Source organism: Salvelinus alpinus, chromosome 7 (genome assembly GCF_045679555.1).
Source record: "Salvelinus alpinus chromosome 7, SLU_Salpinus.1, whole genome shotgun sequence".
Taxonomy (NCBI): domain Eukaryota; kingdom Metazoa; phylum Chordata; class Actinopteri; order Salmoniformes; family Salmonidae; genus Salvelinus; species Salvelinus alpinus.
The window spans coordinates 49,357,223-49,384,755 of record NC_092092.1 but is presented as its reverse complement, the minus strand read 5'-3'; the positions used below and the strand labels follow the sequence as shown (position 1 = coordinate 49,384,755).

At 43.0% G+C, this 27,533-nt stretch overlaps 1 protein-coding gene across 2 annotated transcripts; it reads right to left on the bottom strand.

Moving 5' to 3' along the window:
- Window positions 1–1,278: 1,278 nt before the first annotated feature.
- Window positions 1,279–27,533, bottom strand: LOC139581127 (pro-epidermal growth factor-like). Of its 2 annotated transcripts, none has more exons than XM_071410580.1 (24): window positions 26,952–27,533; window positions 24,431–24,630; window positions 23,793–23,974; window positions 22,648–22,875; window positions 22,227–22,429; window positions 22,007–22,120; window positions 21,694–21,816; window positions 10,843–10,965; window positions 10,242–10,367; window positions 9,953–10,089; window positions 9,530–9,678; window positions 9,180–9,284; window positions 8,851–9,074; window positions 8,576–8,743; window positions 8,331–8,471; window positions 8,068–8,235; window positions 7,806–7,922; window positions 7,371–7,496; window positions 7,138–7,260; window positions 6,764–6,929; window positions 6,112–6,276; window positions 4,039–4,141; window positions 3,760–3,856; window positions 1,279–3,564 (listed from the first exon to the last, which is right to left on the bottom strand). In XM_071410580.1, the coding sequence occupies exons 1-24, from the start codon at window positions 27,076–27,078 to the stop codon at window positions 3,383–3,385; spliced, it is 3,597 nt and encodes a 1,198-aa protein (XP_071266681.1). In that variant the 5' UTR covers window positions 27,079–27,533; the 3' UTR covers window positions 1,279–3,382. The 2 variants fall into 2 exon arrangements, with proteins under 2 accessions (XP_071266681.1, XP_071266682.1); XM_071410581.1 differs by having other exon boundaries at window positions 24,431–24,624.

The following is a 27,533-nucleotide window of genomic DNA, read 5'->3' as shown; positions in this document are numbered from 1 at the left end:
TCCATATGTAGTCCACTCTGTTTGAACAGGGCCCATAGGGGCACTATGTAGGGAATAGGGTGCCATTTGGGATGCACAATAGCGGTACACTATGCATCCCATGTCTCTCTCTCTTTTTCTTTTATTCAGACACCCCCAGCATCTCCAATGGAACCTTCCCTTTTCCCAGACAAAACAATGCAGTTAAAAACCAGCATCAATCTTATCTGTTACATGATCAATAAGAAAAGTTAGTCTACACTGTCGGTCAAAAGTTTTAGAACACCTACTCATTCAAGGGTTTTTCTTTATTTTTTTACTATTTTCTACATTGTGGAATAATAGTGAAGACATCAAAACTATGAAATAGCACATATGGAATCATGTAGTAACCAAAAAAGTAACCAAATCAAAATAAATGTATATTAAATGTATATTTCAAATAGCCACCTTTTGCCTTGATGACAGCTTTGCAAACTCTTGGCATTCTCTCAACCAGTTTCATGAGGTAGTCACCTGGAATGCATGTTAATTAACAGGTGTGCCTTCTTAAAAGTTAATTTGTGGAATTTATTTCCTTCTTAAGGCGTTTGAGCCAATCAGTTGTGTTGTGACAAGGTAGAGGGGTATACAGAAGATAGCCCTATTTGGTAAAAGACCAAGTCCATATTATGGAAAGAACAGCTCAAATAAGCAAAGAGTAATGACAGTCCATCATTACTTTAAGACATGAAGGTCAGTCAATACGGAACATTTCATGAACTGTGCAGTTGCAAAAAACATTAAGCGCTATGATGAAACTGGCTCTCATGAGGACATCCACAGGAAAGGAAGACCCAGAGTTACCTCTGCTGCAGAGGATAAGTTTGTTAGAGTTACCAGCCTCAGAAATTACAGCCCAAATAAATGCTTCACAGAGTCCAAGTAACAGACACATCTCAATGTCAATTGTTCAGAGGAGACTGTGTGAATCAGGCCTTCGTGGTTGAATTGCTGCAACGAAACCGTTACTAAAGGACACCAATAAGAAGAAGAGACTTGCTTGGGTCAAGAAACATGAGTAATTGACATTAGACTGGTCGAAATGTGTCCTTTGGTCTGGAGTCCAAATTGGAGATTTTTGGTTCCAACCGCCGTGTCTTTGTGAGATGCGGTGTGGGGGAACGGATGATCTCCGCATGTGTATTTCCCAAAGCATGGAGGAGGAGGTGTTATGGTGTGGGGGTGCTTTGCTGGTGACACTGTCTGTGATTTGTTTAGAATTCAAGGCACACTTAACCAGCATGGCTACCACAACCTTCTGCAGTGATATGCCATCCCATCTGGTTTGGGCTTAGTGGGACTATCATTTTTTTTCCAACAGGAAAATGACCCAACACACCTCCAGGTTGTGTAAGGGCTATTTGTCCAAGAAAGAGAGTGATGGAGTGCTGCATCAGATGACCTGGCCTCCACAATCCCACGACTTCAACTAAATTGAGATTGTTTGGGATGAGTCGGACCGAAGAGTGAAGGAGAAGCAGCCAACGATTGCTCCGTATGTGTGGGAACTCCTTCAAGACTGTTGGAAAACTATTCCAGGTGAAGCTGTTTGAGAGAATGCCAAGAGTGTGCAAAGCTATCATCAAGGCAACGGGTAGTGATCTGAAGAATCTCAAATATAAAATATAATTATAATGATTCCATATGTGTTATTCCATAGTTGTGATTTCTTCACTGTTATTCTACTATGTAGAAAATCTAGAAAAACCCTTGAATGAGTAGGTGTTCAAATTTTTTGGACCGGTAGTGTATATCAGAAAATTTGACGTCTAGGAATCAAATGGTATTTGCCTGTATAAAAATAAATATAGCATCAAAGTCACACAAACTATATGCTGACAAATGCCAGGATGGCTAACCAATGCACTAAAATACAAGCAAAGATTTACTGGAGTTATTCATAAAATTGACATAGCTATACATTTGTTCATTGACGTTGACAATATCCTCCACTCTCCTCCTCCAAGCTTATACACAGGTTCTCTGCCTGAACAGTCCATTTTAGGTATGTTCTTTCACTACGTTCTATTTCCCTCTATTTCACTATGCTGCCATTAATGAGTATGCCTAAACCTCTGAGTGACTCAGAGGTGTGGTCGCAATACAATGCATCACTGTACATCGCAGGTACTGTCCAAATCGAATCGGTTGTTGACCACTTATCTTTACCAAAGCAAGCAATCTTTGAATAGGTCACATTGATATCATCACACTGACGCTGATAGAAAGAAACACCTCTCTAAAACGTTTGAAATGTATTATGGCAACGCAGTCTTTGGAAGGCACAAATCTACACTGAGCACCCTTACACTCAGAGAAGCAACTTTTTAATCAACGATCTTTTTTCTTTTTTTATATAAAGCAAGCCTTGATTCAATACATGCATTTTAAATGTGATATAGCATGGCACATTTTGTCTGATAAAACATCTCTTATACAGCAGCTAACAAGGAAAGGTGACTATAAACAAATATCCTAGTTGGAACACTGGAAAAATGAAGGATATGCAAATGTTACGGATAGAGATTAATTTTCCCCCCTCATAGGTCTACCTAAATATAGACTAGGCAGAGGTTGTGTGACCAGATTGGACCGCCTGTTCAGCCCCAGTCTCGCCCCCCAGGACACCTCTTTCCCAGAATGCCTCTTCCCCAGAGCTAAACAACCGTATTACCTATAAAATTGTGCCTATAAAATTCTGTTCTAACTAAGCATTTTGCAGTTCCATAAACATAAGCAGGACACAGACAATATCCTTATCCTAAATGTGGGGTGAAACCAAATGCATTTTAGCCTGCATGACAACGTAACATGTAACATGTAGCTTAGCCCTGTCTTTACATTGCATTGGGGCAAAACAATCACATTTTAACCATAAATAAGATACAACCGTTATTTCGCTTCTCAGTGATCATGCAATACTGCACGATTTGATAGACAGCGCATCAATGAAATAGCCTTCCACCTCTGGGTCGCCAGACTTTCTGTGCGTGTAGGTGCTCTGCGAGTGTCTCACATGAGCAGAAGGTGCTGTTGTTTAGCTATCGGGAAGAGGCATCCAGAGAATCCGGTAATACAGTCACTCCCTAGAGAATACAGGGCTATAAACTTCAAGGAAAGACAGAATCTTAAGCAACCTAAGGGTTCTCCTAGCCTGGAATCGACACTCAATATCACTTCGTTTCACTATTGTTTCCCGAACTCAGTCTGGAGAAGCTCCAATAGATGGGCAGTTGGACCGTCCACTAGGATGATATTCAGTGTGGATTCCAGGCTAGCAATCTCCAGGTTCCAGTGTGTGTTTTTGGTTTCTCATTTGGGGGTGGGTTCATTTAATAAGGGTATATGAGTGGGCATGGCCTCAGGTGAGCTGAAGGATGGCAGAGGCAGGCTGAGGGTCATCCAGGAAGATGAGGTTGTCGATGGACTTGAGGTGGTTGGCGCCTGTCTTGTTGGTCTCCATGGTAGCCAATCCAAGAGAGCACTCATACCCTTCGTTGAGTCTGGGAAGAGTCACTGCCTCCTCTGACACAAAGCTTTCACCTGTCCAATCAAAGCAAAGCTCGCCTCAATCCAGGGCCCAATAATACAATATGGTTGTGCTTTATTTCACTACACAGAAATTGGAAGATACTAACAAAGGAATTACATAGTAAAGCCATAAGTACATATTAATAATCTATAACTAACATGTTTTAGTTGATTGGGATTCATTAAAACAAGCATGTGTGACGGCACCTGTTTCGGAGGAGCAAGAGGGACAAACAGCTCTTCTTGGACAGCCCATGACGTGAATGACCTTTCCATCGCCACCGTGTTCCAAAACAACATAGAACTTAAACAGAAGGGATAACCGTTGGGGAACACAGTAAGGTAACATACAGTAGCCTACTAGTAGTTTTGGGACACCGCTGAAACAATATTCTCGAAACTGTCTGCATGTGACCCACAAGGCCTTTTGTGATTGGTCATTGTTTTTTCTGTACGGAAGTCACCATTAACTGGGTTCAGACTTACCCGTGGCGTCTTGGGGACGGTGGTCTCTGACATGGTGTCATCACTGGTGCTTGTCTCGCTCATGTCATCCACAGAGGGGTGTTTCCGAACGAATCTCCTGGATCTGCAATCACATGGTATATCATTATGTCATATGTCAACATATAGTCTTGTGTGGCTCACTTGGTAGAGCATGGCACTTGCAATGCCAGAGCTGTGGGTTTGATTCCCACTGGGGACGAGTATGAAAATACATGCACTCACTACTGTAAGTCGCTCTAGATAAGAGTGTCTGCTAACCTGTAAAAATGTCACATACGTGTCAAATCATTCCGGTGGACAAAGAGTACAGTAACATGCAAAGCATATGCATTATTAAAGTGTACATTCATTTATGCAGGCTGTCGTTAGCAACCATGAGCCGTTGTTAGCAAGCATTGCATGATAAAAGACACATCCCTTCATATTATAATGGGAACCATAGGGTATCTCATTCACAGATCTAGAGGGAATGGGGGTTATGTTGTCTTCAGCGCATTACACACGGCAACTCCAATGCCAGTGTCGCCCCGGATATAGAATACACTGATAGAGAGTAGGCTGTGTCAATACCGACAAGTAAATATGGATGCTCATATCTATGTAAATGGTGACCTGGGAGTCCTGACTGGTGGTATCATTTTGACAGACCGTATCAGCTCCACAGTAAAGCATGTCTCCACGGCCTACAGCATGCCTCTAGATAATATCACATGCAAAGAGCCGTGAGTCATGAAGGAAAGGAGGGCGAAACATCCATTTTACAGTCCACTGTAGCCGTATAGAGTAAGTGGCTTTATTACTTTATTACAGTGGTGTATGTTTGATCTCTGTGACCTGTCTTTTCACCTGGAGAAGAGTGCGTGTGCGTGTGCGTGCGTTTGTATTTGAACGTGAACTACATTTTCAGCAGAAAGAGAGAGAGAGAGAGTGTGAGAGAGAGAGCAAGAGAGCAAGAGAGAGCGAGAGAGTGTGAGTGTGCATCGTGTGTCCCCTGCACGCTCAAGTGTGTTGGGTGCATCAGCTAGAAAAACTAAACTGCACAAAGGTACATCTGCACCTGCAGCCAAGTGCGAAAGGCAATTTTGGGAAAGAGCTACTGCCTTTTGTCACCAGTGTAGCGTTTGAACTGGGACATAGCTCAGTGGGTCCATCTTGGGGCAGAGAAATGACCTATTTTGATGTGCAATTGCTGTAGAACAAGCTAAACCAAGCATGTAATTGAAAGCATGCCTCTTTCAGCAGGAAGCCAAAGGAAGAGACCCTGGAAGAGAAAAAGGCCCTGCTTTGTGAGTCAAAAGAGCCACAGAGACACCGTTGTGTCTCTCTAAGCCACCAAAACATCTGTCAAGAGAATCAGCCACTTAACTCAGTTAAGGGAGGGTGTGTGTGCGTGCGGAATGGAAAGGACGGGAATATAGAGTTTATGTATGCTCATGGCACCTCAGCAAAAGCGGGGCCACACGCCGCCATTTGTTCTGTGTGATTAGCTCATTTTGTATTTTCTCCCCTGCTGTCGCGCCGTCACCTATATTACACGGACCACGCCACCCTGCATTTGATAGACACCTCTTTAGGTGTCTGCAAAGGGGATTGCATACTTGTCATGGTGTTAGCCCCACGGAGGGCCCACGTCTTTCATCTGTTGGGCCTATGCTCCCGATGCCTCTGCCTAATATAAAATTTTACGCATCACGTTTACATGGACACACACACACCAACATCGCCTATACAGTAAACACACAGCAAATGGCCCCAGTCTGATAACAATTTGGACCATTCATTTTGAGCAAAATTGAACGAAGCCTATTTATGTCTGGGGTCTTTAATACTCTTTATTCTATGGTTCCAAAAGGGAATAGCTTATGTAATTATCTTGAACTTAATATATAAGTACAGGCTGTAACACTGTGTGTACTACGTACCACAGCTAGATCTGTTTTTGACCAAATGTGGTAAGGACTACATCAGCTTGTTACAGTGAGGGTTACTGTGGTATAAGACCCACCCAACCAACAATCCCAGTCCCCCCACCACTCCAATTCTCTCTCTCACCCGTAGCAGTAGGTGACGCAGGCAGCGATGGAGAGCAGGGTGATGAGGACCACCATGCCCAGGGCGATAGCCACGTTCCTTCTCTTCTCCTGTTCGGCCTGCTGCAGCTCCCACCACTCCAGATCACTGAACTGACAGCGCTCTCCCATGTAGCCCGAGATACAGCTGGGAACACCACACACAATACTCACTGTTAATATAATACACACATACAGTATGACACAACACAAATTCTGAAGAAGAAAATAACTCAAAACTGGTGTTGGCTGATTTCTGAGAAAAGTCGACCGAATGCTTATTGAGAACAATTCTGTATATTTTGCAGACCAATGCAGAGGCAAACTTTAGAATCCTGTTTGTTCTATATCCTTTATCCCACTGTTGATGCAATCCTTTATCTCACTTTGTTACCATAGGTAAAGAAAAGCTGTATATATGGAACAATAGTGCCACCTACTGGCGTTATCAAGACTGACTTACTAGAGTGAAAATCCCTATGAAGAAACAATATTAACCCCGAACTTCTAGCCACTGTATCTGAAAGGATTGGATAAGAGTAATAAAAACAGTATTTTTGCCCCCCTAATGTTGTTGACAAGTCAGAAAATAACGGTGTTGACCCATGTACAAGGAGGGAAATAGGGGTACTTGCTTGCAGGCATAGGACTCCATCTCTGGGAAGTAAAAGCAGACTCCCTCGTAGAGACAGTACGTGTCATGAGATGAGGGGCAGCTCTCCACTGTGTTAGTGTTCAGCCATTGGCTGGTGACGTCCATAGGCCTACTGGTGGTCACCCACGAGGACGTAGTTGACAACTCTGCAAACATGGAGAGGGAAGGAGGGTGGAGAGAGAGAGTGAGAGAGAGACAGAGACAGAGAGAGAGGGAGGAGACAAAGAAAAAAGGAGGTGAAACAAAGGGGATTATGGTGTCGTAAAAAAAATTAAGGAGAAGTTGAGCATAATTATCTGTATAGAGATTGTTGCAGTAGTAATGTTTGTTATGATACTGTGTGTAGAACTGCACCTTGGCATGCGTGTCCATTACCACTGTAGCCAGCTTGACACTTGCAGCGGTACTTCCCTATAGTATTGATGCATTCCGCTCGCTCATCACATTTGTGTGTTCCCATTTTACACTCGTCAATATCTAAATGGGGAAAAAAATAACATGAAAACGATTGTGAAAATGTAAATGACATGAAAAAGAAATTAAGAAAATGTATTTTAAATCATCAAAGTTCATGAGTGAGTGTTCACCGGTACAGTGGTGTTCCTCTCCACTGAAGCCAGGGCGACACTGGCAGTAATATCCACCAGCAGTGTTGACACACACTGAGCTCTGGATACTACACAGGGCCATCCCCAACATGCACTCATCAAGGTCTAGAAACACAACATTACACATCAAGATACACACCTAATTCCCTTTCTGAGTTCAGGAATTACATTTAAGTCCCTTTAGCAGATCCTCTTATCCAGAGCAACTTACAGGAGTAATTAGGGTTAAGTGCCTTGCTCAAGGGCACATCAACAGATTTTTCACCTAGTCAGCTTGGGGATTCAAACTAACGACCTTTTGGTTACTTGCCAAATGCTCTTAAAGGCTACCTGCCGCCCAATTCTCCTAAATAGGAATTGAATTGGAAATCAAAAAGGGTTCACAGGTACACATGTATGCACACACGCACTCACCCACACACAGCTCTCCATCCCCAGTGAAACCTTCCAGGCAGTGGCAGGTGGGGTTGCCTCCGTCCAGTAGACATTGTGCATTCACATCACAACGGAGAGAGAAACAGTCATCCTGGTCTGGAAGTGCAAGGATGTTGCCGAAAATGTTTCAAAAGAACCAATTTCACTATATAAACTGTATATGTAGACAAAATCAGAGTGGCAGCCATTTTGTGCTACTATGAAATCTACAGTATTGTTGTTATAGCAGTGTGGCTTTTACCTGACACCATCTTCTCAATGAAGAGTGTGGGCTCGCTCCCTTCGTCCATGTTGTCCTCTGCCTCCTCCCCGTCAGTAGAGAGACCAGGCACAGGGAGAGGCATGCTCTCATCGTTCAAAGTTTTGTTTTTCAGAGAGAACGGGTCTGCAGACTCGCCATCTCCAGAATCTGTAGGAAAAATGATGAGCAGACTAAAGTTGTATCTTTTAAAATCAAACTCAACCTGAATCTTTATGAAAGGTGTCAACTGGGGTTTATATCACCTGTTGATCCGTAGGATGGCAAGCAGCCTTTGCCATCAGCTGATTGGGCAATGTGGGAGTGACAGGAGCAGTGGGCGAATCCTAGCCTGCTCTCGCACACCTGAGCACAGCCCCCATTTCGATAGAGACAAACATTTGCTCCTGAGGATGACAATTAAACACATTTGGTAAAAGACTGCAATAAAGCAAACATATGTTTTTAACCATAATATTATGGAGTCTCTCTCTCTCACTCTTCTTGCTACCTGGCTTGGCGAGGGGGTGAACCACAACTATGGATGCTGGTTGGACCATGTTGCCATGGAGACGCTCTGGGTTCATCCCTGTCCATTTGTCAACGCTCATGAGCAGCTGCTGCTCCCTGTCCGTGATCCACAACCTGTCCTCAAACACTACCAGGTCAAAAGGTTGACCTGGACCAATCAGAAGAGATAATGGAATTACAATAAGAACATGTATCATATTTAGTTAATATGTGCTATAACCTTTTGACTGTGTGTGTGTTCCACAGAAGCCTCACCTACTTCGTTCTCTGTCAAGACTTGTCGGTTGGAGCCATCCAGGGATGCCGTCTCCAGTACGCCCCTCTTGCTGTCACACCAGTACAGCCTGTCTTCAGTGAAGTCAATGGTCAGACCACTAGGAGACACCAAGTCGGCGCTTGCGATGACCGCACGATCACTTCCTTCCAAAGACGCACTCTCCAACACGGGCCTGATACCCATATCGGTCCAGAACAACTTCCTCAAGAAACAGAACAGAAATGATAACTCACCCATCTGCAATTAAAAGGCAGAAGACAATGTGTAGCAAGAATTCTGATAAAGAAATATATTCAAAATACCCTACTTGGCTAAAGGATGAACTGCAATTCCCCTTGGTTTCTGTATGCCTTCGCTAATAATGGTCTCTCTGTCGAAGCCATCCAAGGTGCTGCGGTCAATAGTTGAGAGGCTGAAACACAGAATTCAAAAGTAATGTCCAAGGCCTAAGCTAAAAAATACATTAAAAAAGAGTAGATATAATCTGAGGAGAATGAATAGAATAGAAACAAACCATGCATGATATAATTCATAGTTTGAACTTCAAATAGTTCAGTCTGAATGTCAATGTCAATGTAGTTGTGTGTGTGCTAAATTTAAATGAGGTTCTGACAATAGCATTGGCCCCAGTTCTGAACCCTGGGGTACACCACACACCCTCGGTCAGTCCAGTAGAGCTTGCGGTTGACCCAGTCCACAGCCAGGCCCTCTGGTGAGTCCAACCCCTCAGTGAGCAAAACCTCCCTGGACCCGCCGTCCAAATCAGCCCGCTCAATCTGCTTCAGTACTGTACTGGCAAAGTACACCTAGAAAAACACACACCTTTTATTATTTTTAATCAATATGCCTCATAAGCATCATTGCCTGACATGGACAAAACAGTTTCACTAACTCATCATTGAGAGTCATGCAGTAACCAGCAATGACCAATAGGTGGCAACAGATCTGAATACAGCTGACCCAAAGTGCTCCATAGTAAATTCAGAACAGTCGAGTGATTTTGCGCTGCAGTTTTGAAGTAGTAAAACTGACTTCACTGTAGATCACTTCTACCTTTGAAAACCCAAAGCATTTCCTTACTTTGTTTTGTACAGGATCATAGTCCAGAGCTATCACTGTTCCCCTCGGCTCCTCCACAAGGCTTTGGTCACCAGTCCCATCCAGATTAACACGTCTGATGTTTACTATGTTGGCAAACAGCAGATAAGGTGGGGGTCCTGGAATATAATGAAATGAAGTGATGACTAATAAAAAACAAGAGGGCAAACATACCTATTTTTGCATGTGAATGTGTGTGTGCGCCTGTGTGTTTACTTGTATGCGTGGCAGCGTATGTGGTGTGTGTGAGTGTGTATCAGTGAGGACTCACCAGTGGCTGTGCAGCTTTTACCGTCTTGGTGGAGCTTGTACCCAGGCAGACAGTCACACTCCCACCTACCAGGACTGATGGGGGAACATTGCTGACTACAGCCCCCTCGGTCGGAAGAGGAGCAGCCTGGGTGAACCACACACACACGCACGCAAGCACACACACACACACACAAAGGGAGAGATTCAGTGACACAGCCTCGACTCAGTAACACTGAGCAATAAAACCTCCCCCTTGTAACACTGATTAAACCTCCACTCTGTAACATTGATAAAACCTCCACTCTGTATCCCTGATAAAACCTCCACTCCGTGTTACGGATAAAACCTCCACTCCGTATCACTGAAAAAACCTCCACTCCGTATCACTGATAAAACACTCCGTATCACTGATAAAACCTCCACTCCGTATCACTGATAAAACCTCCACTCCGTAACACTGATTAAACCTCCACTCCGTAACACCGATAAAACCTCCACTCCGTAACACTGATAAAACCAGTCCGTATCACTGATAAAATCTCCCCTCTGTAACACTGAAAAAAACTCCACTCTGTAACACATCTCCAGTGGCTTTAGGAAAACATTTAGTGTAGTAGTACCTCTACAGGTCTGTCCATCCGGCTGTAGTATGGACCCCTCTGGACACACACAGATGGTCCCCTCATCAGTAGCAAGACATCCATTATCGCACTGGGTCATATTGGCCAGACATGGTGAAGTCTCTGTTGATGCAAGGGCAGATAATTAGCAAAGATATAAAGAACCCAGTGGTGTATTGCAGCTTGGCGAACATACAGATTACTTTATTCGAAATTCATGATAATATAATGTTGCAAAGCAGCTCTATCTCAGTTGAAGTGGTTATAATCCAACAAACATGTTATTCCAGAATCAGATGTCCTGTTACTTTGACTGATTTCAATTTTCTTTGCCTGAGCTGACTTTACCAATTGTGTCACGCGCAAAGCATTGTACGTTGAACTTAAACCCCGGGCCACATCCAATGCTCAGGCACTAATATCCTCACTCTCATGCTACAACATCAGTGAACACACTACAGAACCAACAATCACAAATGATTAAGGGCTATGCACGAAGGGTTGTGAGCGATGAAAACCAATGGTGGAGAAAGTACCCAATTGTCATACTTGAGTAAAAGTAAAGACTAAAAGTGAAAGTCACACAGAAAATTACTACTTGAGTAAAAGTCTAAAAGTATTTGGTTTTAAATATACGTAGGCATCAAAAGTAAAAGTCTTTTGAAATTGGCACAATTTTCTTGTTTAATTTTTTTTTTACGGATAGCCTGGGGCACACTACAACACACAGGCATCATTTACAAACAAAGCATTTGTGTTTATTGAGTCCTCCATATCAGAGGCAGTAGAGATGACCAGAGATGTTCTCTTGATAAGGGAGTGAATTGGACCACTTTCCTGTCCTGCTAAGCATTGAAAATGTAACGAGTACTTTTGGGTGTCAGGGAAAATGTATGTAGTAAAAAGTATATTATTTCCTTAGTGAACTAAAAGTAGTCAAAAATATAAATAGTAAATAAAGCACAGATACCTAAAATAACTACTTAAGTAGAACTTTAAAGTGTTTTTACTTAAGTACTTTACACCAGTGATGAAAACCAAAAATCCCATAATGCTCCTAACACCACCTAATATAACACTAATAGTAACAACATTTAAATCCAAGGTAGATCTCAATTGTAGGCCTAGAATTTGATGTGCATGGAGGCAGGAGCTTGAAGCTGTCACGTGCGCTCCCTCTTTGGCCCCTAGGTCATCAGGCTGCTCGTTATGGCACACACCTGTCACCATCCCCACTCACCTGGACTCCATCTCCTCCTTGATTACCTGCGCTATATATGTCACTCCCTTTGGTTCCTTCCCCAGGCGTCATTGTTTCTGTTTCTTGTCTGTGCGTTGTTCTTGTTTTGTATTATGTTTAGTTCATTGATTATTCACCTCCTGAACTTGCTTCCCGACTCCCAGCACACACTTTACAGAAGCAGACACAAAGAAAACCGGAATTGGAGTGAGTTGGAGAGGACTGCCCAGAACAGTGGAGTGGATTTGTCGATGGCCAATGCTCCCAGAGGAGCTATGGGCCTAAATAAGTAGCGTGCATGACAACTTTACTCTCTTGCATATTTTTGGCAACAACAACACTGGACAAAGCCAGATGGTTAGTGGAAAAAAGCCTCTTAACCTCTACGCACCTCAATGAAATCCCTTTAAGATGTCTGCACTAATCCCATCCAAAAAGGTGAAAGTGTAATGAGAATGCTTTCTAAGTCCAAGGCCCACAGTCAACGAACGTGTGTGATGTACCACCGTTACCTGGTAATGCTGAAGTGGAGACTAAATTGAAGCTTTCTGCCTTTTTATTTTACCTTATTTTACTAGGCAAGTCAAAAGAACAAATTCTTATTTTCAATGACGGTGTAACGGCTGTCGTCTTCCTCCTCGTCTGAGGAGGAGAAGTTTGAAGGATCAGAGGACCAATGCGCAGCGTGGTAAGTGTCCATCACGTTTATTATCAAACATAAACTGAACACTAAGAAAATACAAAACAATAAAGGTGAACATAAACGAAACCGAAACAGTTCTATCTGGTGCAGACACACGAAGACTGAAGACAACCACCCACAAAACCCAATACAAAACAGGCTACCTAAATATGGTTCCCAATCAGAGACAACACAAAACACCTGCCTCTGATTGAGAACCATATCAGGCTAAACACAGAAATAGGAAAACATAGAAATACAAACATAGACTGCCCACCCCAACTCACGCCCTGACCATACTAAATAAAGACAAAACAAAGGAAATAAATGTCAGAACGTGACAGACGGCCTAGGAACAGTGGGTTAACTGCCTTGTTCAGGGGCAGAACTGCCCCAGCTTTCTGCCTTGAAATCTCTTGAAATATGCTGACATAACTTTATTTTGTTTGGAATCACTTATTAATTTATGATTTAAAAAAGTTCAAATCCAACTGGATTACATTGGTTCAGGTGAAGTCATCAATGAGAAACAATCAAAGTAAGAGGCTTATGTAGGTCTACTCATACATTTCACCATTGTGAAATGATGACTAGGAATACGACTTTCCCAAAGCAGATCCTTTGTCTGCATCTCCCAGGGCATATGAACTGATTCCAGAGGCCGACCCAAAACAATGCCGCCGGAGGAGAGAGTGCCGGAGCGGTCTTCGATTGAAGCTTCAGATGCGCACACACCACCCGCCGCTCCTGAGTATTACTCGCTAATATCCAGTCCCTAGTTAACAAAGTTAACGAAATCTGGGCAGGAGTTGCTTTCCAAAGAGATATCCAGAATTGTAACATACTCTGTTTCACGAAAACATGGCTAGCTGGGGACATGCTGTCGGCAAGGGTGTATGTTTCATGATTAAAATTTCTCTAGGGAATTTTCACGTTTGGATGAAAAGCGTGCCCAGAGTAAACTCCCTCTTACTCAGTCCCAGATGCTAATACATGCATATTATTATTAGTATTGGATAGAAAACACTCTGAAGTTTCTAAAACTGTTTGAATCATGTCTGTGACTATAACAGAACTTATTTGGCAGGCAAAACCCAGAGGACAAACCATTCAGATTTTTTATTTTTTGAGGTCACTCTCTTTTCAATGGGTTTCCAGATTTCTAAGGGACCTTCCTGCAGTTCCTATCGCTTCCACTGGATTTCAACAGTTTTTAGAAATTAGTTGAGGTTTTTTCCTTTGAGAAATGAAGAAGTAGCCATGTTCAGAATGAGGCTCCAGTGAAGTGTACTGTTTGTTCGAGACGCGTGACCAGAAAGCATGCTACACATTGTTTTCCTCCGGTATTGAACACAGATCATCCCGTCTTCAATTTGATCTATTATTTACGTTAAAAAAATACTTAAAGTTGTATTACAAAAGTAGTTTGAAAAGTTTGGACAAAGCTTACAGGTAACTTTTGAGATATTTTGTAGTCACGTTGTGCAAGTTGGAACCGGTGTTTTTCTGGATCAAACGTGCCAAATAAATGGACATTTTGGATATATATCGACGGAATTAATCAAACAAAAGGACCATTTGTGATGTTTATGGGACATATTGGAGTGCCAATAGAAGCTCGTCAAAGGTAAGGCATTTTTTTGTCGTGCCGGGAGGGTTTTGTGTCGTTTTGTGTCGTGCCGGGAGGGTTGAAATATGATGGTCTGTGTTTGTTTGCTTGGTTGCTATCCTCAGATAATAGCATTGTTTGCGTTCGCCGTAAAGCATTTTTGAAATCTGACACGTTGGCTGGATTCACAACAAGTGTAGCTCTAATTTGGTATATTGAATGTGTGATTTCATGAGAGTAACATTTTTATAGTAATTTATTTGAGTTTGGCGCTCTGCATTTTCATATCCCAGATAGGTTAACGACTCATGGTGTAATTGTAACAACATACTCAAGTCCTTTTGTTCACCAAACCAAGAATTCCTCACAATCAAATGCTGACCGTATCGTCTCCCAAGAGAACTCTCCTCGGTTATCGTCACAGCCGTGTATATCCCCCCGCAAGCGGATACCAAGACGAACATCAAGGAACTTCACTGGACTTTATGCAAACTGGAAACCATATATCCTGAGTCTGCATTTATTGTAGCTGGGGATTTTAACAAAGCTAATTTGAGAACAAGGCTACCTAAATTCTATCAGAATATCGATTGCTGTACACGACTGAGTAACACGCTCGACCATTGCTACTCTAACTTCTGCGATGCATACAAGGCCCTCCCCCGCCCTCCTTTTGGCAAATCTGACCATGACTCCATCTTGTTGCTCCCCTCCTATAGGCAGAAACTTAAACAGGAAGCGCCCGAGCTTAGGTGTATCCAACGCTGGACTGACCAATCGGATTACACGCTTCAAGATTGCTTTGATCACATGGACTGGGATATGTTCCAGGTAGACTCAGAGAATAACATTGACGTATACTCTAACTCGTTGAGCGAGTTCATAAGGAAGTGTATAGGATATGTTGTACCGACTGTGACTATTAAAACCTTCCCTAACCAGAAACCGTGGATTGATGGCAGCATTCGCGCAAAGCTGAAAGCACCTGCCACCGCATTTAATCATGGCAAGGCGACTGGAAATATAACCGAATACAAACAGTGTAGTTATTCCCTCCGTAAGGCAATCAAACAAGCAAAGTGTCAGTATAGAGACAAAGTGGAGTCGCAAAGTGGAGGCTCAAAAACGAGACGTAGGTGACAGGGTCTGCAGACAATCACGGATTACAAAAAGAAAACAAGTCCGGTCATGGACATCGACGTCTTGCTTCCAGACAAAGTAAACAACTTCTTTGCGCGATTTGAGGATAATACAGTGCCACCGACACGGCCCGTTACCAAAGACTGTGGGCTCTCCTTCTCAGTGGCCGACATGAGTAAAACATTTAAACGTGTTAACCCTCGCAAGGCTGCCGGCCCAGACAGCATCCCAAACCGCTTCCTCAGAGCATGCGCAGACCAGCTGGCTGGTGTGTTTACGGACATATTCAATCAATTCCTATCCCAGTCTGCTGTCCCCACATGCTTTAAGAGGGCCACCATTGTTCCATTTCCCAAGAAAGCTAAGGTAACTGAACTAAATGACCATCGCCACGTAGCACTCACTTCTGTCATCATGAAGTGCTTTGAGAGACTAGTCAAGGATCATTACACCTCCACCCTACCTGTCACTCTAGACCCACTTCAATTTGCTTACTGCCCCAATAGGTCCACAGACGATGCAATCGCCATCACACTGCACACTGCCCTATCCCATCTGAACAAGAGGAATACCTATGTAAGAATTCTGTTCATTGACTACAGCTCAGCATTCAACACCATAGTACCCTCCAAACTCATCATTAAGACTGAGACCCTGGGTCTCGACCCTGCTCTGTGCAACGGAGTCCTGGACTTCCTGATGGGCCGCCCCCCTGGTGATGAAGGTAGGAAACAACATCTCCACTTTGCTGATCCTCAACACTGGGGCCTCACAAGAGGGCGTTCTCAGTCACCTCTTTTATTCCCTGTTCACCCACGACTGCGTGGCCATGCACGCCTCCAACTCAATCATCAAGCTTGCAGACGACACAACAGTGGTAGGCTTGATTACCAACAACGATGAGACAGCCTACAGGGAGTATCCGAGGGCCCTCGGAGTATAGTGTCAGGAAAATAACCTCTCACTCAATGTCAGCAAAACAAAGGAGATGATCGTGGACTTCAGGAAACAGCAAAGGGAGCACCCCCCTATCCACATCAACGTCACAGCATTGGAGAAGGTGGAAAGTTTTTAAGTTCCACGGTGTTCATATCACCGACAAACTGAAATGGTCCAGCACACAGACAGTGTGGTGGAGAAGGTGCAATAGCGCCTCATCAACCTCAGGAGGCTGAAAAAATGTGGCTTGTCACTGAAATCCCTCACTAACTTTTACAGGTGCACAATTGAGAGCATCCTGTCGGGCTGTATCACCGCCTGGTACGGCAATTGCACTGCCCACAACCGCAAGCCTCTCCAGAGGGTGGTGCGGTCTGCACAACGCATCACCGGGGCCAAACTACCTGCCCTCCAGGACACCTACAACACCTGTTGTCACAGGAAGTCAAAAAAGATAATCAAGTACAATAACCACCCGAGCCACTGCCCGTTCACCCTGCTTCCATCCTTAATGGCGAGGTCAGTACAGGTGCATCAAAGCTGGGACAGAGAGATTGAAAAACAGCTTCTATCTCAAGGCCATCAGATTGTTAAACAGCCACCACTAGCAAAGAGAGGCGGCTGCCAATCTACAGACTTGATATCATTGGCCACTTTAAAAAATGGAAGACTAGTCACTTTAATAATGCCACTTTGTGTGGCATTATGTTTACATATCTCGCATTACTCATCTCATATGTAGCATAAGCATTTTGCTACACTCGCAATAACATCTGCTAACCATGTGTATGGTAGATACATTTATGAAATTGTTTCTTTTAATTATTGATAAACGTGCACCTGTTAAGAAATGTACTGTTAAAACTGATGAGGCTCCATGATGAGGAATTGAAAGGAATTGAAAAACTGAGTGGCTAATAAGGCTGGCTGCACATTTGACTCCCTGACCTACTGCAAATTGAGAAATGATGTGACTAAACTCAACAAAAAGAATAAGAAACTGTATTATGACGCCAAAATCAATGATATAAAGAATGCTGGAAACTTTGGAGTACTTTAAATGAAATTATTGGCATAAAAATAAATTCAACTCCTTCTTTCATCGAATCAGATGGCTTATTCATCACAAAACCATTTGATGTTGCCAATTATTTTAATGATTATTTTATCGGCAAAGTGGGCAAACTTAGGCAGGAAATGACAACAACGAACAGTGAGCCATTGTACTCAAGTATAAAAATAAAAAAAATAATGAAAGAAAAGCATTGCAAATTTTAACTCTTGTGTTGTCTTAAGGGTAAAAAAATGACCCGCCACTATGTTGAACAGCAGAGAAAACCCCCTAAATTATATTTTTTTCAACTTGAAATTTGATAACCTTTCCTAGAGTGACCCCAACAATAGATAAAGGGAAACATCGCATTTGTTCATATTTCCATGAAAGCTGTACACCACCAGGGTACAAATACTGTCTTAGGGTCATTTTGACCCACCAGTTATAAAATAATTTACACACCACAAAAACACACACACACACACACACACTGAGAAATTGAGATTGTGTGCTACTGATTAAACTCAGACAAAACTAAAACTGTCTTGTGAGTGTGCAGCATCTCCCATCCACGACCCCACACATGACTCAAGTTCATAGACAAAATAGAAACAATTTCAGACAAAGTAAACAAAACTTCAGACAAAATAAACATTTCTTGAAAGCATTGTTTACTAATGGGGAATGCAGTCAGAGGCGATAAAGGTGCTGCAGATGACAGTCCCACCAGTTCTCTCTTTGCTGAAGCCATGAGTGCACGTTTCAGTACCCAACAGGTCATAGATCAGATATTTTTCAGATGTCCAGGAGGAACAAGAGAACAATGATTTAGAAGAGGAGGAGGTATCTGAAGAAGAAATGGGGAAGAATGCAACCCAGAGCACGATGCGTCATCTTCAGATGAAGAAGAAATCCCCCAAGCTGAAAGCGAGACATTTTTGTCAAAGAACAAAAAAATAACATGGTCCTTGTCACCATATGACAACCATATGGTTGTCTACATGTTCATCACACCAGCCATCGAAAAAATCATCCCAGAGATGACAAATTTTCAGGTTTTCTGTAAATATGGAGACAACAGGAAAGGGATGGATTAGATTGACCTGCATGCCTAGATAGGGCTGCTAATCTTAGTGGGTGTGTATAGGTCCTGAGGTGAGGCTAGATGTAGTCTCTGGGATGCAGAGTGGAAAGGCGATTTTCTGTGCCACGATGCAACTGAAATTATTTCACACTTTCTAAAGAATGCGACGATTTGATGACTGTGAGTCAAGACCTGCAAGACGTGTGAGAGACAAACTGGCGACCATAGGAGAGGTTTGGGAGAAGTGAGTGGAGCGTCTGCCATACTTCTACAACCCTGGGCCTGAAGTAACAGTGAATGAGCAACAGGTTCCATGTCTGTAATGTAAGTGATTTTCACTGTTAATTTGACTATGTATTGCTGTAATATCATTGATTTATGTGATGGTTTTCTGTGACACTGATACTAATTACTGATAGTAATCTCTTTTGTCAAAAGGTCGCTGTCCTTTCCGGAAGTATATGCCCAGCAAGCCAGCAAAGTATGGCATCAAGATATGGGTGGCCTGTGACGCACAATCTAGCTACGCTTGGAAGATTCAAGTCTACACAGGGAAACCAACCAGTGGAGGCCCGGAGAAGAACCAGGGGATGCGGGTTGTGCTTGATGTGACAGATGGACTGAGGGGGCACAATGTCACGTGTGACAATTTCTTCACCTCTTATGAACTCAGCCAGCAGCTCCTGAAGAGGAAGATCACCATGGTTGGCACAATTAGAAAGAACAAGCCTGAGCTCCCCCCTGCACTCCTCGCAACAAGGGGGAGAGAGGCCTTCTTATCAAAGTTTGGAAAGAGGAACAAGAATGTGGTCCTCCTGAGCACACTGCACAAAACAGCTGAGATCAGTGATCGTGAGGACAGGAAGCCAGCCATCATCCTGGACTACAACCACAATAAAGGAGGCGTGGACAACCTGGACAAGGTGATTGGAACTTACAGCTGCAGGAGGATGACTGCCCGCTGGCCCCTGGTCATCTTCCATAACATCATTGATGTCATACAATGCCTTCATGATATGGAACAAGATCAACCCTACCTGGATGCCTGATAAGCGGAACAAGAGGGTGTTCCTGGAGCAGCTGGGAAAGGCACTTGTAACCCCACACATTCAAAGAAGGTCATTTTTGACCCTCAGGACAAGGGGAGTATACAGAATGTTAAGACTACATAAGGGTTCATTTGATAAAGTTAGTGTGGGAGAGGTGGAAAATGTATTGTCATCGATCAATAATGACAAATCTCCTGGCATTGACTACTTAGATGGAAAGCTACTGAGGATGACTCTATAGCCACTCCTATCTGTCATATCTTTATTCTGAGCCTAGAGGAAAGTCTTTGTCCTCAGGCCTGGAGGGAAGCCAAAGTCATTCCGCTACCCAAGAGTGGTAAAGTGGCCTTTACTGGTTCTAACAGCAGACCTGTCAGCTTGCTACCAGCTCTTCGCAAACTGTTGGAAAAAATTGTGCTTGACCAAATACAATGTTACTTATAAGTTAGCAAATTAATAACAGACTTTGAGCGTGCTTATAGGTAAGGGCACTCAACATGTACTGCACTGACACAAATGACTGATGATTGGTTGAAAGAAATTGAAAATAATAATATTGTGGGTGCTGTACTGTTATATTTCAGTGCAGCCTTTGATATTATTTTCCATAACCTGTTGTTGAGAAAACGTATCTGTTATGGCTTTTCAACTTCTGCCATATCATGGATTCAGAGCAATCTATCTAATATAACTCAGACTGTTTTCTATAATGGAAGCTTCTCTAGCTTGTGTGGTGTACTGCAGGGCAGCTCTCAAGGCCCTCTACTCTTTTCTATTTTTACCAATGACTTGCCACTGTCATTAAACAAAGCATGTGTGTCCATGTATGCTGATGATTCAACCATATAAGCATCAGCAACCACAGCTAATGAAATCACTGAAACCCTTAACAAAGAGTTTCAGTCTGTTTTGAAATGGGTGGCCAGTAATTAACTGGTCCTGAACATCTCTAAAACTAAGAGCATTGTATTTGGTACAAATCATTCCCTAAGTTCTTGACCTCAGCTGATTCTGGTAATGAATGGTGTGGCTGTTGAACATGTTGATGAGACTAAATTACTTGGTGTTACCTTAGATGGTAAACTGCCATGGTCAAAACATATAGATTCAATGATTGTAAAGATGGGGAGAGGTCTGTCCGTAATAAAGAGATGCTCTGCTTTTTTGACACCACATTCCACAAAGCAGGTCCACAGGCTCTAGTTGTATCTTATCTTAATCATTGTCCAGTCATATGGTCAAGTGCTGCACAGAAGTTAAGCTGCAGCTGGTCCAGAACAGAGCGGCACGTCTTGCCTTTCATTGTATTCAGAGGGCTAACATTAATACTACGCATGCCAGCCTCTCTTGGCTAAGAGTTGAGGAAAGACTGACTGCGTTACATCTTGTTTTTATAAGAAACACCAATGTGTTGGAAATTCCAAATTTTTGTATGGTCAACTTACACACAGGGTTCTTTCACAGTCCCCAGGTGCAGAACAAATTCAAGGAAATGTACAGTATTATACAGAGCCTTGAGTGCATGGAACTCCCTTCCATCTCATATAGCGCAATTGAACAGCAAACCTGGTTTCAAAAAACAAATAAAGCAACACCTCGTGGCACAACGCCTCTCCCCCATGTGACCTACTTGTTGTGTGTATGTACTGACATGTATGTGTAACTGATATATGCACACACACACACACTATATGTTAATGTTTTTAAATGCATGTAAGTCTTTTGTCTGTAATGTATTTTTCGTTATATGTAAGACTGGCTGTCGCCATTGGCATCGACTAATAGGGATCCTAATTAATCAAAATAAAAAATAAACATTTGCTGTAACTAGTGTTCAATACTGAACACAAGATTACCTTGCATTGCACACAATCTCAAAGTCTAAACACATAACATGTACAACAAAGCGCTGTTCTCTTATTGTATTATTGTCAAGAGAAACATTCAGAAGTAAATAACCATACTTTCCAAATCAACAAGAAATTAACACTTTTGGTCAAGGACCAGCAAAGAACTTGAAGGAGAATTGCTTTCTTGCAGAAGTGCTGTCTTACCTTGGCAGGTTTTCCTATCAGGAAGCAGAGCGTAACCCTTGGGGCAGGTGCAGAAGTAGGAGCCTGGAATGTTCTCACAGCCAAGGGAACAGCCGTGGTCCCACAGGCCACACTCATTGACATCTAGGATTCAATTTTTGTATGTTTAGTCTAATTATTTCTTAGTAATCCTTGTAGGTAATCATCCATTCCACACTCAACAATTAATACAATAAATTGCTAATACTGCAATTTCATAGCATCACATAGTATATCAAAGTATAGCAAAGCATAACATAACCCAGCATTGGTGCTAAATGAATGAATACCATACCTTCACAGTAGTTCCCATGTTTGCTAAGGGCAAAGCCTTTAGTGCACTGGCAGATCCCCTGCTCAGCTGGGTTGGAGCACACATTCACACACACTCCTGTACGACCATCACACGCTGCATTAAAAAGGTTACGGAATAAGTTTAGAACAGAGTTCAAGGTTTTGGAACAGAGTTGGACCAAACTTATTGACGAAACAGCTAAAATGCACTGAACTCTGACCTGGAAAGACAGGCATGGAGTCTTCAATTGGCTGGTTGAGGGGATGTACCACCTTGACAGCAGTAGGGGGGTGTGTCATTCGCTTTAGGTTGATGTTCTCTGCCTCAACCCCTGAGTACTTATTGACTTGCCGTATGGTCCGTGAACTCATATCAGTGTAGTAGACTTGTTCCAGGAACACAGACATCCCCAAAGACTGAGACCTGGTGGGAAGAATATTCAGAAGTTAGCAATAATATAAACCGATCTACAAGTGATATATCTAATTATACAGTATACTGCTCTAGTGCTAAATACAGATAGCTGCCCATTTGCAACATGGTCTCACTAGAATATGTCAAAACAGTGATATTTAACCACTGGAGTTATATGTCACCTGTGCTGACAAATGAGTGACATAAATATAATGACATCTGCTTACAGTAGTGGCCTGTCAATGACATTGACAACATTCCCGTTGTAGTCACACGACCCAACGGCACTTTCTCCCTCCAGACTGAACTGGACCCAGAACAGTCTCTTGTCCGTCCGGTCGACCGACAGGCCTCCCAGTCTCTCCGGAATCTTCAGCACTGTAGTAATCATCTCTCCCGTAACATCCGACCTCTGAATACTGGGTGTGATCCCGTCGGACAGCCAGAATATAAATCTGAGGAAAGGTATAGTGGTTTTAGGGATAAGGAAGTGGCCCACATTGAAGACTTGAAATCAGGTAAGAGGACATGCCCAGACATGCCTAACCAAGTACACATGCAATTTCTGGGTATTGGTGATTACACCAAATGTATCCATCCACATTAACACAAGGTTAGATTGAATGTACACAACACTGAGTGTACAAAACATTAGGGACACCTGCTCTTTCCATGATACAGACTGAACAGGTCAATCCAGGTGAACGCTATGATCCCTTATTGATGTCACTTGCTAAATCCACTTCAATCAGTGTAGATGAAGGGCAGGATACAGGTTAAATAAGGATTTCTAAGCTTTGAGACATTTGAGACATGGTTTGTGTACGTGTGCCATTCAGACGGTGAATGGGCAAGACAAACGATTGAAGGTCCTTTGAACAGGGTATGGCAGAGTCCGTGCCCCAACGAATTGAGGCTGTTCTGAAGGCAAAAGTGTGAGCAACTCAATATTAGGAAGGTGTTCCTAATGTTTTGTCCACTCAGTGTAGAACACATTAGTGAACATTAGAGAATTTCACGTAGGAAAAATACAGATAATCAAAAAATAAATGCTTCTGTGTTTTGGTGTACTTCACTTATACCTGTCTGGCATGAAGCAATCGCCTCTGAGGGTCAAAATGTCTCCCTTTTTCTCTGACCAGAGAGTGGAGGTAAGTGAGAGGCAATCTGCCAGATTACACCTACAGGTATGTGCCAGCCGTGTTAAAAGAGGCAAGGACCCTTTAAAGGCCCAGCATTATAGTAACCCACAAACAAGACGGTGGGTAACTCTAAGGAATTGCATTGGAATGTTTGTCACCACTGCTCTAATCTTACTCATAGTTACTTGAGAACATACAGAGATACATGTTGAGATAATGTATTGCGTTACCTGTCATTTGGGGCAACTGCTATGGAGATTGGCTGAGATAAATGTCTTAGAAGAGTCCTCTCGTTTTTCCCATCTGTATCCACTCTTTTGATACTTCCCACTTCTCCACTGGTCCAAATGACAAAATTGTGAACCCAGTCGACCGCAAGGCCCGAGATCCCTTTCTCAGACGAGTGTAGCTTCTGAAAAGGATGCAGTACAGTTGTGGATCTATAACCATTCATGTCGTTGACTCAACCTTGGATACAATAGATATTCGCATATTGACCAGTGACAAATAGGAGGTAATACTTTGTCCATGGGATACGGTGGCCATATTAGGAACGCCTGAGTCACAGTGTCCATATTAGGACAGAATTTTACACTACATTTGACATTTTAGTAATTTAGCAGACACTCTTATCCAGAGCGACTTACAGTGCATTCATCTTAAGGTAGCTAAGAGAGACAACTGCAAATCACCGTCTTAGTAAGCACCTTAATCTTCCTCAGTAATCGAGATACTCTTTTCAAGAGGTAGGCGACTGTGACTCTTGTGACTCCGACTCTGTCCTTATATGGACACCGTAATATTACATTCTGTTTCTTTTTTAAAGGTGATTCATTTTTGAAGGTAAACTAGTAGTATGTGGATGCACCTGTCTCTGTGTTCCATCCATCGCTGCTTTGTAGATGACCCCTGTCTTTTTATCGGCCCAGTAAACTCTCCCCTCTGTGTAGTGGAAGTCCAGTAGGATAGAGTTTCCAACACCGGTCACAACCCTTTTTTGATTCCCTCCATCAAGGTCCATCCGGTATATAGCCTTACCATGGCCGAAGATCAGATAGGGCTCTGGAGCTTTCCAAAAGGAACATAAATTCTAAATCATAGATGGTAGATGGTGTATGATAATGGTCGTTATCCCATCAGACAACCAAAATACTGTATAAACCTGGAGGACTGTGATGTTAGGGATTTCAGAAGTGACACACACTGGACCCACATCTTGGACCGGAAGTAACCTAAGATTTGAAATCAGGTACTAGATGGGACCAACTGAGTTATACTCTGCAGTGCTGCCAGAGCGCTTTCAATGTGAGAATACACAGAGCTACTAAAAAATATTTCTGGGAAAATGTTCTGAAGCTGAATCAATGTAATATAATATAATACCATAGCAAAGGAAGCCTATAATGTTGCTGTTATACCTCAAATACCTCCTCATTTCGAGTGAGATTTTAGGAGCTGAAGTTGAATAGTCACATTTCTTGTGTCATGCAGCCAAAACTCAACGGCCCGTATAACTAGGCAGAATATATGCATTGATACAGTAACTGAAGAAAATCTAAATGCACATTCCCATTAAACTGCTTGAGATCAAATGAGTGGCATGCAGACGCAGTTTGGACATTTCAAGGTGAGTAAACAGTGCACAGTGTGCAGTACTATAGTGTGGCAGTTTGTAATCCATAGCTGTCCATTTTCTCCTTAATGTCACATAGTTTCCTGACTGAAAGACGTCCAGGGCTGCACAAGTCACGATCGCTATAGAACTTTACTGGCCGTCCCTTTTCAATGTGTGCTGTTCTGTGCTGATACCTTTGTTGAATGAGTTGAATCAATGTTGCCGTCTAAAATCCTATTGATGGCGTTTAACGCGGCGGAGTTCAAGGCAGCTCTGGCTGCTTCCCAATAAAACAGTCGTCTCTTAGCAACATGTGCTTTCATACCCTCCTTTCACATGGTGAACATCCTCATATGTCAGTAAAGACTGTCTTGGACAGTCCAGTCATTGGAAGTTTAAAATCATATTAGCGCGTAACATACCAAATAATGTTATATTTCACTCAAATATAATTACTTCATGCTGTTTGGAAGAGAAACTGTTGACTGAGTGAATCCAAAATCGTATTGTTAAGTGGAAACAGAACATCCGAGACAACCATTGTCTTGCGACACGTTGAAAAGGTTAACAACATGAATGCTAGATGTGTTGTGTTCGATAGCTCTTCCTTTGACCTTGACCCAAAACAACATGCTCATCTAGTCTGACATGCCCATGTCAACACATGGGTGAAGCATCATTATCATGTGCATCCATGGACACCAGTCACTGGTGTTGAGGAATGAAGACAACAATGAATCTCCACAGGCCAGGGGCAGAAAAACAATGAATCATCTGTCTGTGTGGTGGTTCATGAGGTCAATGATGCCCGATGGTGAACTTTAAAAACAGGTCATTGCTAAGTTGCTAGGATACACAATGCAGACCATTCAGGGCCATCCTTGGGGGTCATCTTCGTTTCTGCTTTTTTTTAAATCCCCTTAAACAATGGTGGTCCTTTTGTGTAAATCATGCATTTATGTAAATGAGGGATATTTGTGTAACAAGTGACATATGTTGACATCAAATTGGAATTTCCCCCTATAATCTAGTACACCTGCCATGGAAGTGACCCAGTCTAGGGGATAACCTCTTGACCATGGAGAATGCATTCCACAAGTCTCTACTGCGTCCACTACACTTGTCATGATGATGATGGGAGTGGCATGACCCGGTCATAGGGGATAACCTCTCCGGGTGCGAGGGGATAACCCTGAATTAAGCCTCCACTGACACCACTAAAGGCAGGCACTCGTCCAACTGACCAGAGACCAGTACTGTCTACGGCCAGCTAGGACCGGCCCTACCCAGATCACACACTCTGCCCAGCCAGCTCGCTGTGACGCATGAGGAGACCGTCTGTTACCCTCCCACTCACTGTTTTCCCTCAGGGATAAAGGTAACCCTTGTGTAAGGGTCACTATTTACCAACTTGCCACAGCCAAAAACGAAATAGTGTCAGACGCCTTCGGTTACATGTACTGTAATGCATATTGGTGTGGAGACTGACTGAAAATAGTGTAAGGCTAATGTAAAGTCAATATCATTTGTGCACTGGTACTGGTTATCGTTTACATGTGTCAAAGTGGAAGACTTTAGGATGAAGTTACATTTATTAAAGGTCCAATTTGTTAAACTTCGATTTTTCACAAAATCTAAAAATAAAAAGTAAATAGACATAACACTATGCTCCTTAGTCCATACAACCAGTTTGTCTTGGTTCTAGAGTGAACAAAACTGTTACTGTACCAACCAGTGCACACTTTTCTAAAGTACAGATGTGAACCCAACTCACCCACACAGCTCCCATTACCCACACCTGACGGGTTCCCAAGCCAACATGCCTTCCCAGGGGCCGCTGAGGCTCCGTTGTTCTGCACTGAGAAATAGACCAGCACTGCTGCGACCGTCACAACCAACATAATCCTGCGCTCCGTCTCAATCCGGGGAGCCGCACTTTACTCACACCAGCCAGGCATTCCTTATCTTGGTCAGACCGTGCGTGCGAGAACTCCACCAAAACTCTGCGACGGTCGCTGATGGCCGTTGGGCATCCTTCTCCAAGGCCCCGGCGTGAAGAGAGAAAGGAGAAGCCAGTTTCACATCCCAAAAGAGGTGGAAAACGAGATGGAGGCTGTGGACACAAAAAGGAGGGTCAATGAGTTAGCCAGTGGATTCTCTGCCGCAAACTAGGCTGTGTGGGATCTTTTGGGCTCCTCACTCTGGCTCCCAGGTTGCTTAGCTGTTTTGGAAGCAAAGTATGAAATTCCGGACACCCCCGTGGTAAATTTTACACATCCCGGGCCCGGCTGAGGAAGGATTTTCCTCGAACAGGAGTCGGTGTCTGAAGCAGAATGCAGAATATGCAAGTAATGAG